General features: G+C 46.2%; 2 protein-coding genes across 2 annotated transcripts; both read right to left on the reverse strand.

Moving 5' to 3' along the window:
• Positions 1 to 8605: 8605 nt before the first annotated feature.
• TREMEDRAFT_64441 (uncharacterized protein) lies at positions 8606 to 9264 on the reverse strand (the record flags this gene model as incomplete). The annotated part of the gene is made up of 2 exons (XM_007006724.1): positions 8606 to 8644; positions 8698 to 9264. 2 exons carry the CDS (start codon positions 9262 to 9264, stop codon positions 8606 to 8608), a joined length of 606 nt encoding a protein of 201 aa, XP_007006786.1.
• A 2163-nt stretch (positions 9265 to 11427) lies between these two features.
• On the reverse strand, positions 11428 to 12052 carry TREMEDRAFT_64442 (uncharacterized protein; the record flags this gene model as incomplete). Its single annotated transcript, XM_007006725.1, has 2 exons — positions 11428 to 11613; positions 11882 to 12052. 2 exons carry the CDS (start codon positions 12050 to 12052, stop codon positions 11428 to 11430), a joined length of 357 nt encoding a protein of 118 aa, XP_007006787.1.
• Positions 12053 to 17152: the final 5100 nt, after the last annotated feature.

Here is a 17152-nt window from a genome sequence, read left to right on the forward strand (position 1 = left end):
ATGGCTTGATCACCTATCGTAGTGATTTGAATAGGTTATTTACCATAGAGATGAGATATGGGTCACGACTGAGCCATAATATCGCGGTCGTGACAGGACCAGATGTTGAAAATAGTCTGTGTCTATGAGCTATGGCTCATTTGTAGGTAACAGACCTAGTGAGGGATGGAAGAGACTATAAGTCAATGAAATCAAGTGGCAAAAGATTTAATGAGTGATGAGAAAATACATTCAACAAGACATTTACAAAAAGGGGCTGTTTCTACATACTAAAAAGGAAACACAGTGATACCAAAATCTATGGAGTAAAGATGGAAAATGATATGAGGTGAAGAGCAAAGGAAGACGAAGATAGATGAGGGACACACAGAAGAAGTAAAATATGTTGGTAGTGATTGTAGAGCGGTAGTGATTGCTAGAGCGGTAGTTATAGGTAAATGTATCTGGTAGTTCTCAGCTCTGTATAAAGCAATGCATGATACTAGTCACTCACCTGGTAGTTCTCAGCTCTGTAGAAAGCAATGAAGAACTACCAGGCAGGAAACAATTTGGTAGTATGAGTTGCTTATCACGATGACATGTATTTCAAAAAAAGTATCATCTGGTGGACAAATAGCAACCAGGTGTGGAAGGAGAACTATGGCTGGCCAGTATCCGTGGGCCGTGGGAAGGGGACGGAGAAGAGAATGCGACTCTGAGACACTTACGCGTGTTCAGGTGCCCGTGATCCTGACAGCCAGTGATCATCTTTGACACTCATCACCTACTGTGTTTGACGGAACACTTAACACATGCTCCATGACCTACACACCAGGACTAAGATGCTGAAAATGCTGACGAGCACTCCGCCAGACTTCTCACCTCCAGCTGGAGGTGGTTAAGGCACTTCAACTGGGCGGAGGAGCTGTTAGGGACCCAGCCGGAGACGGACCCCTCCGGAGCTGCATGGACCCAATCAGACCTGACCAAAGACGTTCCACTCCAGAGTGGTCTGACCCCTTCAGCAGACCCAGCCAGAGAAAAAGCAGGTTCCTAACAAGTTTATGAGGCAAGAACAGCTAGATGAAACTGTTTCCATATGCTTCAAACAAGCACATCCATCTGCAGTGATTTGCCGTGGGATTGACATGGTCTGTGAGCAATTTGTCATTTGATCATCAGCCCATGCCTTGCCGTGACAATACCAAACTTGAAGCAACTGTTAGAATTGTCTTGCTTACACAATGCTCAGAGCTAAGTAAGATAGAGTACTGGGAGGTTTGGCTACTAAATTGTCATTGGGAAGAAGAGTAGTTTGGGAAGACTAGGGTCAAAAACTCAAGGGCATGTGGATTACTCTGGGTGGGTCCGGACCCCTCTGGAGTGGCATGTTTCTCTGGCTGGGTCCAAAAGGGGTAGTTTGAACCATGCCACTCCCGGGGGGGGGGGGGGGGGGGGGGGTCCTTTTCTGTTGGGGCCTTAACAAGGGGGATTTTTGCACCTAAATCCCTGAAACATTTCCCATTGATTTTCTGCAATCCGCATTGTTAGCCGATAGAATCGGGCCAGGACGGCCGAACCGCCGTTAGAATTACCCCTTCCGTCGAATATTTCTCCGTTCAACTTATCCTCTGAACTTTATTCGATCGTCTCTGGTTTTATGCGTGTGAGTGGAATGTGATAAGTATAGAGACATGTAGAATTGATGCATGCTCTTTTTCCCCTCTGTATTACCATCTAATTATCAGCAAACAGATTAACAGTCGGAAGCCCACTTACCTCTGTGTATAATAAAGGCAAGTTCCACTTCTACTCTCCTCTCATAATGTCCTCAGTGTCGACTAAGATTTCGTTTGAGAATCTCCCCAAGTTATCCTACGATCCATCAATGTATGCTTTGTGGAGGAAGGCAATCGAGGTGTATCTACAGATAGGCGACGTATGGAATGTTGTCTCAGGTAATGATACCGAACCTGGTCGCAAAGGGGTTAGGCCGGCAACGGAGGGGGGGGGATCAGTACCTCCTACCACGCCCACCAAAGGGCAAGTGGTTGGTAGAAGGATTACTGCAGAAGAGTTGAAAGAGTGGGAAAAGTGGCAAGCGAGGGAGAATAAAGCGCAGGGGATGAGCAAGGGAACAGTGTCGAAAGCTGTAATGCTTGACATATCTGAGAAGATGTCAGCTAAAGAAATGTGGGATTACTGTTTAAACATACATGTAACAGCCACGAACGAGAATCAGAGAAACGTCCGTCAAGCATTGTTTGGCTATGACTTGAGGGAAGATGCCACGGCCGAAGAAATGGCTAAGCATGTAGAGGATGTCTCGAAGACAATGGCTGAAGCGAAGTTGGTGGGATTGATCTTTGACTCACAGGCTCAAGCAGGTTTATTCCTCAATACCATTCCAGCACCAGCATACAGGATCATCCACGTAGAACTAATGTCCGTACCCGAAGAGCAGAGGACATGGGACAAGGTGTCGTCAATCTTTAACGCAGAAGCGGCGAGACGTAAAGCTCGCCCTGTTGGTAGGACCAATAGAGAGGGATTCGCGATGTTCACCAAAAGGGATCAAGGAATGAGGGTGAACCGAGGTAATATCTCTGATGGTCAGCCCAGAAAAGAAACCAGAAGGTGTTATAACTGTGACACTGTAGGACATCTAGCGAAGTACTGTTGTAAACCTAAAAGAGAGGATACGAACAGGAAAGAAAACGCAGATGGAAAGGATGGAGGTAAAAAGGAATGGAGGAATAATAAGAATAACAAGAAAGGACATATGGTCTCAAAGGATGAGAACCAGTCCAAGGATAACTCCAAAACCTCCTTGATATATTGGTCATTGGATGGTGAACATGAGGCGTGGGCCGGGATGGCCATGTCGACAGAATGATGGTTCGATGATGACGAAGGGTACACGAGTAACATCGTATGGCCCGAAGAAATTGAAAACCCGTGAGTTGAGGATAATGAGTGGGTGGGATTAGCCACAGAGTCTAACGATGTAAGCCACACTCGTGTAATCCCCACCTGGGTAGTGGATAGTGGTGCTACTCACCACATAACTCCTCACAGGTCAATAATGATGAATATTAAAAGACTAGTGGAACCGAGAGTATTCGGACTAGCATCTGGCAAGTCAATGACGGCTTGGAAAACAGGTGACATTAACCTCGAACTAGATTCGGGACAGAAGATGGTACTGAAAGATGTACATCACGTTCCCACAGCAAAGATAAGTCTTCTCTCCCTTTCGAAGTTACTCTCATGGGGATGAAAGGCAAATCTAAGCAGTGGTGGTGGATGGATAGGTAAAGGTAAAGAGAAACTAGGTTTGAGGAAACATGACTCACTGTGGTCGGTACGATTTGGCAGAGCAATGTCTGCCGCAATGATCGTGATATCGACACCGAAGGCGACTTCACCGCTTGAATCTGAGCATCAGCGACTCGGACATATAGGTGTAGATAAACTAAAGAATCTAGGTAGACAGGGACTATTGAAGAAGGACTGGGACACTTACAAGAACGATCCCTTTACGACTGATAAATGTCCTGCCTGTATGCAGGCCAAGATAACACGTCTACCGAAGAATAAAGAAGCACCAATGTTAAAAGGAGATGGTGAAGGAGTAGGAATGGATGTCGATATTACTGGTCCGTTCGGTCCGGCGATAAAAGGTGAACGATATTTCTTCGTTGGTGTGGAGAGGGCGAGTTGAATTGTATTCGCTATTTCAATAACGACAAAGAACAAAGCGTCTGATATCGTTTGACAGTGTATTTCGAAATTGGAGAAACAGCTTGGTGAAAGGGTGAGGGTGATTAGGTCTGATGGGGGAGGTGAATTCGATAGTCTTGATATGGTGGGGAGGGAATTCTACCTGTTAGCAGGGATCAACCACTACATCACACCAAGATACACACCAGAATTAAACGGAGTGGCGGAGAGAATGATACGTACCTTGAAGGGGATGGTATCAACAATGTTGTTTGACTCAGGACTACCGAACGAATATTGGTCCTATGCTGTCAGATACACCGCCATTATAATTATGAAAACATCGATTGGTGTCAGTGGTAAATCAGGTTGGACATCACTCACTGGAAGAGACACGCACCTAGATAGCGTGTGGAGATTCGGTGAACGATGTTTTGTTCAGATACCAAGGGAGATAAGGCTGAAGTCTAATTTCACGATACCTAGGGGATCGTCAGCGATTGTACTAGGTCAAGATGAGGGTGTGAGCGGTTGGATTGTTAGAATGGACGGATCGGGACAAATCGAACACTCACGAGACGTTCGTCGCTCGACAGGACGAATGGTGGCTACTAGAGAGTTGCCAGATGTCATCCAAACCCCTCTTGACACCATCGAAGTGGACCTAGACCCCGTTGTCAACGAAGAAATTTTCCCTGACGACCGCTCAGAAAGTGGCGAACAGGAAAATATCAATAATGAACAAGGAAATGATGTCCACAGAGACAACTCACCTTACAGGCCCACAACCTACTGAAAGACGACGTGGACAGGGCATTTGGGGAGGAAATTGGATCTATGAGAACGATATCGTTGAAAATGAGAGAAATGATGAGGAAGGAAGAAATGATGGGGACGAGGGGATCATGACGACACATCACGGACGAATTATTCAACCCCCCCATCGTTTTGCCGGCCTAACAGACTCGTTCCTAGAATTTGGTCGCGAGCCTAATAGCTTAGTTGCACTCGCCTCTATCGCAGGTATTGAAAGCGACACTTCTCTCATTGATCCTGTCTCTCCTGAAGAAGCAGTAAACGGCCCAGATGGTGAGAAGTGGCTAGAATCCATGGAGAAAGAGATATCCAACATAGAATATAAGGATACATGGGTGGAGACGGTACTTCCACCGGGACGAAAAGCCATTGGATGTAAATGGGTATTCAAAGTGAAGACAGATTCTGAGGGAAACTTACTAAAGTACAAGTCACGACTAGTAGCTCAAGGTTTCTCACAGATACCAGGTGTCGACTACGAAGAAACATTCGCACCTGTAGGAAGATCGGGATCGTTGTGAATACTCTTGACTATAGCAGCAACCGAAGATCTCAAAATTCGTCAGGCCAATGTCGAAGGGGCGTTTTTGAACGGTAAACTCAATGTCGAAATTTACATGAAGTATCCCAAGGGGATAAAACCGAAACCTGGATGTAATACCTTGAAGTTAATAAAGTCCCTTTACGGTTTAAAGCAATCTGGTAGGACATGGTGGATAGAACTCGGCGAAGGATTATCTCACCTAGGCTTTTCAAGAATCGAATCAGATTGGGGTCTTTACTATAGTCAGAAGGGAAAATCGAAGGAAAGGGAGCAGCAATACTGCTAGCCTATGTCGATGATCTAGGATTAGCCACAAAATCGAAGGAAGAAGCAAAGGAAATTTTCGATGGGCTAGGAAAAAGGTGGATAATAACCGATCTGGGGGAGATAAGTACCATTCTAGGTATAAAGGTAACAAGGAACAGAGAAGAAAAGACAATATGGTTAAACCAACCAGCGTACATTGATAAGATAGTTCAGAAGTTTCCAGAAAACGACTTACATCGAGACCGAAAAACACCGTTACCTCTTACTGCGAAAAATCCTTTGATGTCGGAGGTGGAGAGTGAAATTCGACCATTTCAAGAATTGATAGGATGTCTACAGTGGTTAGCCACATGTACTCGACCAGATATATCCTATGCAGCATCCTACCTTGCTAGGTACCTCACCAAACCAACGAAGAAAGTATGGGAAGAAGGGATAATGGTAATTACATACCTTCGGTCCACTCGGTTACATGGTATTCGTCTCGGTGGCGAGGCTAGCGATCTAGCAGGATGGGTTGATGCCGATTGGGCAGGATGTAAAGATACACGACGATCAACAACTGGTTGGATCTTTATGATGAACGACTCACCGATAACATGGAGTTCAAAAAGACAAGCTACAGTATCGTCGTCAACAGTCGAAGCAGAGTACATTGCGATGGCTGAAGCAGCGAAGGAAGCTCAGTGGTTGAGAGGATTACTGAGGGAGATAGGCTACGATCAGCTAAATCCTACTGTATTGAAGTGCGATAATCAAGGATCAATATCACTAGCGAGGAAACCTGGTACTCACCAGAGGACAAAGCATATTGATATTCGACATCATGCTCTTTGAGATCTAGTCAGTAATAAAGTTATTGAACTAGAATACGTCAGCACTGTCTATCAGAGAGCAGATGTACTCACGAAAGCTTTAGGTGGACCAGTACATTCGGTGAATATGTCAGCAATACGGGTAGAACCACCAAAGAAGAAAAACATTGGTTCAGTATACGTCACATTAGATGATGACGAAATTATCGATTACAATTATTCTGATTTCGAGGATCTAGGAGATCTATCAGGTGGTACAGAGGACGAAGTGGTATCAAGGAATCAAATGGTACCAGAGACAGAACCAGTACCAGAGAGAGAAGTGTGGGTGGAAGGAACTTCAGAGAAACCCACCGAAGGTACCACCAAAGGAAAAATTCTCGTGAGCCAAAATGTAAAATTTTTGGGTGTACCTAAGAATGTGAGTAATTCTAAGATAGATCAGAAGCCACCGGTAGAACCTAGAATAGTTAGAGAGATGGAAGAGAAGGGACAGAAGAGGAGGGAAGGTGTTACGACCTGGTAAGCCAGCTTGTAACACCAAGTCCCATGATCTCTGAACAATCCACCTGAAGCCCTTCAACCCAATTACGCCTCATGGCTCCTACAAACTACAAGTGACTTTGTCACCAACCGACAACCACCGATATCATTCGATAACCTGTGCTTACCAGTGATATCCTTAGACAAGCACCGACACCCTACGACCGTCTCTCAACGCATAGCAAAGCACTGCGGTGCAACACATGTACTTGCACCGCAATGCATGCAGACCTCCGGCCAGACTCGATGGATCTCAGAGCATAGCAATGCAGTGCATAGGGAAGAGCCGAATGTATCATAGCAGAGCAATGATAAGCATAGGAAGGTGCTAGAAATCCGGTGGCCTGCAGAGCAGGCCTCCTGGGACCCTCTGTAGACTATTTAAACCCTACATCTTCTGTCCATAGTTTCTTTTCTTCAGAGATCAATTATCATATGTTTTCACCCTTTACGGACCAAGTCTTTGATACTGACTTTGACTTCAACTTGTCCTTCAACATCGGCCCCAAGCCTTAATCTGTTCAACACCTTGGGCCCAATATCATCATTGGACATCCTCTTGTCATCATCCTAGACCCTCTCATTGTCAGTAAGTAATCTCGTCCAGTGTATCAAAGTTCCACTCTCTCTCTCTCTTCATCCTTTTACATCCCTTCATCCTCAACTCTTCTCTCTTCATCACTCGTCCACCTGCTGTCTTTACCTTAAGACAACCAGGCTTGACAGAAGGACGGCTACATAGTGAGAAGAAAGAGAAAACTACGTATTTCCCCTCTCAATATCACGACCCCTCATTTCATTGTCCAGGACGTCTCCTACCGCCCCTTCCCAGACCACCATATCGTAGACCAAATCGAACAAAGGGGATGAAGCCCCTTGGCCACCACGAGAGGCCGCCACCAAGAGAAACCGAGCATAGGCCAATGTGGCCACCAACATTTGAAGATAAAAAATTGTTATTGGAGAGAAATCAAAAATTCAGTCTAGATAATGACAGAATCAATAAACAGTGTACCTTTTCTCTCCGAATCCCTCCACAGACCAACCACGAGAAAGCCTCTACGAGATATGACGATAATTCTTATAAAAATAAAAGATTTTCGAAAAGTGGTGAATCTATGATGTCTCGTCAGCCAGGACCGCGAAGGAAATTCATCGATTCTCCGGAGTCTACTAGCAAACCTGAAGTTTTAAGAAGTAGACAGGACAGAAGGAAGGTCAGAGAGTCAGAAATGAGTGATAAATGTGGAGAAAGTCGAAAGGTGGACATACCGATAATTGGAGATAAAAGTGATGAAGTCAAAGGAAAGATAGAGAAGAGTCAGGCATCAGTAGTGAGTGGTAACCACGTGTCAGAGCGGAGCCCCGCGGGGGGCCCCACAGAAATTCATTTCACGATTTCACCTACTACTACTACCACACACATAACACTCAATATTTCATCATTACTACCCTCTACATCATCACAAACCTCGCCGTCGCCATTGATGAATCGTCCGGGACTACTGCAGAGTCGTGCATTGTCCCGTGGGGGAGTGTCAGCCGATAGAATCGGGCCAGGACGGCCGAACCGCCGTTAGAATTACCCCTTCCGTCGAATATTTCTCCGTTCAACTTATCCTCTGAACTTTATTCGATTGTCTCTGGTTTTATGCGTGTGAGTGGAATGTGATCAGTATAGGGACATGTAGAATTGATGCATGCTCTTTTTCCCCTCTGTATTACTATCTCATTATCAGCAAACACGCATCACAGTGCATGTGGTTATTTTCATCATCTTTCTTTTAAAGGGGATTCACCCAAACGTCGGGGTGGTCCCATGCAATATTTGTCTATCACACATCATCAGCATGACTCCTCAGATGCATACTTTAGTCAAAATGCTCTACTTCCAAGCCAAGGACCCCTCCATTGAGGTTCAAATCAATCTTGCAGAGCCAGCGGTAGCTGTTCTGGCCTGGACAAGAAGCTCCCCAATTTGATTGAGATCTTGCTCAAGCTACCGCTCACATCCTTCCAGAGTTGATCAACATTGGATGTGCTGGGGGTGGAACACCTAGATTCGTGTGAGATTACATCATTGTCTCCTTCCATCTGACGCCACGCGGCCCCGTCCTCCTCCCAGATTTGGCTCGGTGGGAGCTCAGCATTCAACTTCAGTAACAGCTCAGTGAATATTTGGACGGTGAAATCCTCCCCTTCTGTCTCAGACGCTACCACCATCTCACTCTCTGAGAACTGAAGTAAGCACCAGCCCAACTTCATGCCAGACTTTAATGCGGTCTGCCTCTCTTCCTCTGTGTAGAACCCATTGTCAAATACTAAATGTGGATTGGAACTGAGATGCAAGGAGGTTCCTAAGGTGTGTAAAGCCAGCTTGAGTTGTTGCGGTTCAAGAGAAAACTTGTAAGAACGTCCACTGTCGGTGGCTCGCCAGGCATGGAACCCAACAGCACCAACTCGAATTCCATTAAGTCCTGCTTTTACTAACTGTGTGCCATGTTGAGGTCCTGTCTCCTGTGTCCCGTAAAATGTTGTAAAGGGGAGGGGGGAGGGGGGAGATTCCCCTCCAATCATACTGCCCTCGAAATCTAGTCTTCATATGACCGAGACCCCCGTTTGGCCGGTTTGGACATAGCATCGTGGGAAGATGTGGGAGGTTGAAAAGAACGATACGGAGTGCGAAGTAGAAGGAAGTGGTGGAAGGAAAGCGCCGACGGATATTCAGATATTCAGATACTCGTCACCTGTTACTCGCTCAGCACTACCTTGAAGGTGATGAGGAGCAACAGGTTCATCATGAGACTATAATATAATCGTTGGCGTCATCCTAGGTCATACCTTAGCTGCAGAGAGACACTTGAGCGCACTACCTATCTGCAACGAGCGCGACAATACAGTATCATAGGTGACGGAAGGAAGATCGAGGCCGTTCGACCGGTTACAGCTCCTGTCCCCATGTAGCATCATATCAGGTAAAGGCTGGCAGAAGAAAGCCAGAGATGAGGTGCTTGTCAGGAAGGCAGGTTCTAGGTGCTGAGTTCACTAGAGTGGTGGGCAGCATGAGGTGGACGAAGCAGGAAGAGAGATCCCGCTTTAGTTCAGACAGGTGCAGGCATGGGTGTCAGGATCACGGGTACCCCTAGACGGGTTCCTCAAGAGTCGTACGCAGAAGCAGAAGTCGTACTCCACCTACCCGTTCCCGTCTCCGCTCCACTATTCCCGCTACGGTGTCCTCCGTTCTCCTGTCCTACCTAATCGTTACTTCTTTACCATGCTATACTTTTCCTTCATCTCCGTGTCCCTCATCTATCTCCGCCTTCCTTCGCTCTTACACCCCTCGTCGCTTTCCACATTTACTCCATAGATTTCGGTATCGCTCCGCTCCCTTTTAGTATATAGAAACACCCCTTTTTCGTAGATGTCTTGTCGAATGTATTTTCTCGTCACTTAGCAAATCTTTTGCCACTTGATCTCATCGACTATAGTCTCTTCGATCCACTACATCACTAGACTATAAACTACATCACTAGGTTTGTTCCCTGCGAGGCCCTATAGCCATAGCTCATAGACGCAGACTATTTCAACGTCTGGTCCTGACAATGGGCCATTGCATCTCCTGGTCTTTCCTGCATTCCAAGTGTAACATGTGATCTGGATGGGCCAGGGTGAAGAAGTCAGCTCCTTCTCTTTGTCACAAACCATGTCGTAACATCCCTGACAACTACCATCACCGACCCTCCTTTCACCATCACCGAACCACTATCCATCATTGACCACCATAACCCCAAACCGCTGAGACCCATTACAACAAAGTTACGAGAACCTAAGGAACATTTGTCACGATGATCCTGCCTGGCAGAGAACTACAGCGAAGTTAGGAAAAGGGGATCAAGGGATACTGAGTAAAATGGAGGGAGCTAGACGAAGTACGGCTACATTAGCGGAGTAGGATATTGGGGATATGGCGAGGTACAGCAAGGTTGAACAAAGAGAACTAAGTGTGAGGCTGTGCAGGAGTTGAGAGACGTTCTATGAGGAGAGGGGAGAAGTATAGATAGTTTACAGATCACTGAACATCTTCAGCAATCCATGATTGTTGTCAGTAGCGAGAGATATATTCAGTAATTACCACCTTCCAGTTAAGGAGAGCTACCACTCAGCAGTTTGACACACTACGACGAAGTTAGCCGCAGTTCGTCGACAATCATCTTATTATTTACCACTCGACCTATCACCACGGCGTAGTTAGCCGTAGACGCCCAACGAGTACCCTGTCTCAGTGAGACATCACCGCCCCACGACGACGTAGTTAGTCTAGGTTTGTCGACCGTCGGTCAGCAGAGAAGAGGAACAACATTTGTGGCAGGGGTTGTGGTGGTTGATGACAGATAGGGGTTCAGGGATGGTGAATGGAGGGTCAATGATGGTGGCTGACGGGGGATGTTACGATATGATTCGTGACATCACGCCTAACAGGCATAAGCTTCAAGTACTTCTCTAGTTGCTCTTTCCTCTGTTCTGATGCATTGTAAGGCATAATCTCTCAGTCTCTTGTTCTTGCAGCTCTTCTATGTTCTGCACGGTTCCTCATTGACCACCTTCAACAAAGTCACCGACTTCTAGTGCATCACATAGGATTTCATAGTAGGACGTGGGTCAACACAGATATGCCATCATAAGATATCAGCGGTAATTGGTGGGATGCATGACAATGCATGCAGGACAGAGCAAGATGGTTCAGAACGCTCGTATTCCACAGGCCTGCAGGAGCCTCTTGGAACAGGCTGATTTTGATAGTGCTGTAGGTTTCTTCTTCAGGAAAGTATCTTCTCTATTCCCTTCCCCTTGTGTGGTAACTGTCACGTCCGTCGAACTACTACTATTTAACAGACCGACGGTCGACGAACCTCGGCTAACTTGACGCTTCTAAGTCAATGTCTCACCCAACCAGGAGGGTGCAGACGTCGAAAGGAGTATAACTACGGCGTACTTCGACGTATTGACTCTAACTGGGCTTTTGTTCTACTGATGGCAATCTATCTCAATTTGAATATAGCTATCTCTGTCTATCTTTCACTACTGACAACAATCAAGGATCGCTGAAGAACTTCATCAATCTTCTCAGCTAATATTATCTATCCCTCCTAGACGTTCACCCAACCCTCTCATGCTTTGACGTGCTCCAACGCACTTCGTCCAACTTCCCCGAGTCCCCGGCCATCCTTCTCCTCCTCCGACTAACTCCGCCTAACATTGCCACACTTCTTTTGCCATTGTCCCTACTTAGCCTAACTCCATTCAACTTCGCCGTACTTCTGCTCCTGTTGTCCCTACTCAGCCTAACTCCGTCTAACTTTGCCATACTTCGATGTTCCTATGCTTTAGGTCCCTGTATATCTTATTCTCCCGTTGTACTTCGCCGTAGTTGGTCTCAGATGTCCTGAGTTACGTGTAGAGTAAAGAGGTAGAGACATGATAGGGGTTTTGATGGTCAAAAGAGGGTCATTGTTGGTGGAATAATCGAGATGTCACAACGTAGTTTGTGACAATAAGTCACTCATTCAGGTCTAACCTAACCTCTCAATCCCCTCAGTACCTAAGGCAGTCACCAAGGTCCACAAGCCAGAGACTAAACCCCTCAGTTCCCAAGGCAGTCCTTTGCTACCGCCGTCTATCCGCAGGCGTGACAGTCAGGGGTAAGTGTTCCATATATGTTTCAAGTATGGGAAGACATGGGAAGACTATCTTGGGTGGCGACTAGGTGATGTATGACAATAAGCCTCAGGGTGCAGCCGTAACGGTACTGGAAACTGTCACGAACCATGTCGTGACATCCCTGACAACTACCATCACCGACCCTCCTTTCACCATCACCGAACCACCATTCATCATCAACCACCACCCGAACCACTAAGACTGACTACAGCAAAGTTACAAGAACCTAGAAAGGACTGGTCACAACAACCCCACCTGGAGGAGAACTACGGCGAAGTTAGGAGAAGAAAACTAAGGGAGAGCAAGTTAGTCGAAGTGAGTGGAGTTGGATACCGGGGATATGGCAAAGTACGGCAAAGTACGGCAAAGTTGAGCAAAGTTGAGCGAAGAGGACTGAGCGCAAGGCTGTGCAGGAGTTGAGGGACGTTCTATGAGAATGGAGGGGAAGTATAGATAGTTCAGAGATCACTGAACTTCTTCAGCGATCCTTGATTGTTGTCAGTAGTGAAAGACAGACAGAGATAGCTATATACAAATTGAGATACATCGCCATCAGTAGAACAAAATCCCAGTTAGAGTAACTTCGCCCAAGTACGCCGTAGTTACACCCCCTTTCAACGTCGCACCCTCCTGGTTGGGTGAGACATCGACTTAGAAGCGTCAAGTTAGCCGAGGTTCGTCGACCGTCGGTCTGTTGGAAGATAGTTTTCAACGGCGGTGACATTGGGTCAAACTCGATGGAACTCTTGTAGAAGTCTAGGTGTCTCTGGTGATGTGTGATGGATTGTGTCTCCTCTGCAGTTGATGTAGGCAAAGAATCATATTGGACAATCAGCAGAGTTGGTACTTTGCTGATTGTACTATATACTGTCCGCAGGTGTCCACATCTCTGTCCCTCCCGCTGCAAGCGTCTAAGTACATACTCGGACAGGTAAAAAACCGCTTCTGCACAAACCCAGTGGGGAAATCTCAACAGGGAGAAGCCGTCCCAACCTAATTGCAGCACTGCCTCCAAATCCTGCTCTTCTCTATCCTAATCCGCCAATTTCAATGGATCTGTCTCAAGTTGTTGTTACCCTGTATCAGTAGTCTCCACACAGGCTTGTTCCTCACCAAAAAGCACATTAAACAATGATGCTCGCTGACCTTTCACATCATGACACTCAGTATTGGACCGTCTAAGCCTGGATGTAGGAGCCGTATACCCCACCACATTGGTGAAGGGATCATCTTGAGGGTCCTGTTCACTCTCAAATGGATTACCCCTGTACCCCACAAAGACTTTGCTCCAGAAAGTATGTTCTAGGAGCTCAGGACAGAAAGTCTTCCCTCTGAGAACAGCAAATGTGACTGCTCCAAGCATATGACCAACTTCCCATACTCTTCTGGTCTCATGTTCAGACCACTGTGATTTATTGAGAATGGGAGAGATCTCACTAAGAAGGTTGCACATGCTTGCATGTTGCACATATGATGGTGATCCCCGTTCCTGGGGACTGTCAGGAGAAGATATCTCCTCCCTCCCCTCTGAGTTTATTGCTACATGCTTTTGTTCTTGCATTCCATGCTCCACACTTTCCCAGAAGCAGTAATCATCTGATTTTGAAAAGTGTATTGTTCGATGACTAAGCAAGAATAGCAGACCTCCAAACCGCATGCCAAGGCACCCCACCTGATCATGGTCAAAGGTACTGTTCTGGGACATTGTACCTAACTTCTTGATTAGGTCCTTCCACTCGTTTCCAAAGCTCAACGCTGGCTGTGTATTCTGGCGAGGAAGAATGAAGTGGGTTTGTATTGGAGAGCTGTGAAGACTTTTGTTGCTCCACCTGTCTGGCACTGCAGAGAGATCTAACATGTTTTCTGTTGAATACCCAGCTTGACTGGTTTGGGGGAAGGAGGCCATCTTTGTCCCAAAAGATCTTGTGTGTCAGAGTGGGTTAAGGGAAGAGAGGCTCCACAAACAGCTCACCCATCTTATCTATTCTGTCCAAATCAAGCTCAACCCCTTGATCATACTCCGAAGTGAAAGGTTGGCGAATTGACGGACATACCCTGCGGCGTCGCCTACCACACATCGCAACCGGTGCAGCCCGTCTCCGTTCTCAGGACAACACCACCGGAGATGGACATCTTCGGAGCTGCAAGGACCCCCCGGAATTCAGCAGGAGACGTACCACTTCGGAGCTGGACGCACGATTAGATCAGCAGGAGACTGCCACTTCAGAGCTGGACGCACGATTTAGACATCTCTGTTCAGTGAAACATGTAATGTGCTATGTATGTTAAGGACCCAGCCGGAGATGTTCCACTCCGGAGTCGCACGGTTCAAAACACCCTTCTTGGACCCAGATGGAGAGGCATGCCACTCTGGAGGTGTCCAGACCCAGCTAGAGTTATCAATGCTAGTCTTGCCAAAATACTACTCTCCTCAAAAAGTATACTTAGTCTACCATTCTTCCCATCAATGGCACATTGTAGCCCGCTCTGAGATTAGTTTGAACATACAACCACTGCAATAGTTGCTCCACAATCTGTATGAACATTGAAGACATTGACCCAAGAGGCATGGTGTATTGGTAATGAGGAACAGGTTCAGTTGAGTCAGAGTTGGAAACAATATTGAGGGGAATCATCACTCACATGTAAGGGTGTTCAGATCATATGTATCTAGTCTGCTGCATCCATCTGTCCCCTCCTCAGCTCCCAGGTAATGAGACTCTCTGGCTGGGTCCGTCCAAGGGGTTGGACCACTCTGGGATGGGGTGTCTCCCATGGGGTCTGATCAGGTCCCTGCAGCTCCGGAGCTGTCCGTCTCCGGCTGTGTCGATAACTGTTATGACACTGCATACAAGGAGGTACGATTGGGATTGGAGAGTATGACAAGGAGCATGATGTGGAATAGGAGAATGAAGCTTATCAGAGTTAGACAGAAATCAGGACATTAAGAGACTTGGTGAGAATTGGTCATTGCTGATTCAGCATGGAGATTAGTAGTGCTTACTCAGCTGCTTGATCAGCAATGACATCATTGCTTGATAAGCTGCTTACTCAGATGCTTATCAATCATGATGTCATTGATGATTCAGCAAGGTGGAGGCAGCCGGACTAGTTTGTAGTTTGGTAAAAACAGAGGTCTAGATAAGAGCGCTGAATTTGCTCTTTTCCCTCTGTCAATGAAGTCTCATAAGTTACTCTCATAAAACTTTGCCACTCACTCTACTCATCCCTTGTTATCTTAGTGACTTACGCCATAACGCATTCACCACTGAGGTGCTCGTCATCATCATCCAATCCACTCTACGCTATCACTTTGTCTTCCGTCGCTCTTGTCCACTTAAGTTGGGTCTGGTCACTGCCTAGCTCTCCGTTGTAACAATAACACATCCTTCTACTACGCATCTTGCCCTACATGTACAGTCTGGTTCAAAAAAGTCATGTGTTGGCTTTCAATAGCAATCTGGCAGAGACGTCATGGCAATCATCTGTGATGTGCTATACTGCACTCAGCTTGCAATATGCATGGCTAGTGACATAAGACACTTTGTTTAGAAAGGGTGTTGGACAAGGTTTTGTAGAGATGAAAATGAAGAAAGAGGTTGATAAATGAGGCATTTGAGCAAGAGTTAGAAGTTCAAACAGTCCATGCTTGGTGAATCATCTGTAACAATCTTGATGCCTTCAAAAGCCAGATCATATCATTAAATAGATCCTACAATTGGATTATACACAATTTGATGGGTTATTAATATGATAAAATGGTGTACAATACAGCTCATTAGAGGGTAGCTTAGAGAGACAATGTGGACTGAGGGAGGAGAAGGGAATGCATATTGTGTATGACCGTCTCTTACCACCTGCCTGTGAAATTCAGTATCTCATATGAGACCTGTCATCATGAATATGCTTATCATGTTTCAAGTCAAGAGCTTTCCTGATGCATGAGATATGGTGATCTAGTGGGGAAGCAACTCAGATGGAATGTGCAGTGAAAATCTCAACAGAGACGCGACTTTTTACACCTGACTGTAGTGGCAACAACCCGGGCGAAGTTAGGCACAACGGAGTCAGGTAGTGCGAGTACGGCCACATCTCCCTCTGGTCTCAACGTGGCAAACTCCGCTGTATCTAGTAGATACTTTATACCTGTTGTATCTTCATCACGTATAGAATAGTGCTGACTGAACAACAGGTGACGGACACATATAATGTTGTCAAGGCAAGGGGACCATGGATAACAGGGTAGGGAGTGACAGAGTCAGTATGGTAGAGTCACACAGCCACACTCGAATATCCAAGACTTGTGGTAACTGCAATGATTGGTAGATAGTTAGATTGTAACCTGTTTCCTCATCATCTCAATAAGTGCTGAGCTGGTAACAGGTGAGTTCTCTAGTATACATCATTCTCAATAGGTGCCGAGCAGGTAACAGGTAACGGAAATCAAGGCGACTAGATTGATCTCATCAAATTCCGTCGGGCGGAGGAGATGTAAGACGAGGTGGGGGGAAGTAAGTGCAGTACAGTATCAGGGATACAGTGAGGTGCAGTGAACTTAGGCAAAGGAGGACTGAGCACGGAGCAGTGCAGAGTGGTGACCAGATTTCAACGAGTCAAGCACAGCTTCTTCAGCAATCCCTGATTGATATCAGTGGTGAGAAATATAATCAGTAGCTGTTACTATTGAGAGAAGGAGAGCTATAACCAAGCAGTACAACCTACCACAGCAAGGTTAGCCAAAGTGCCA

This window comes from Tremella mesenterica (assembly GCF_000271645.1).
Source record: "Tremella mesenterica DSM 1558 unplaced genomic scaffold TREMEscaffold_11, whole genome shotgun sequence".
Taxonomy (NCBI): Eukaryota; Fungi; Basidiomycota; class Tremellomycetes; order Tremellales; family Tremellaceae; genus Tremella; species Tremella mesenterica.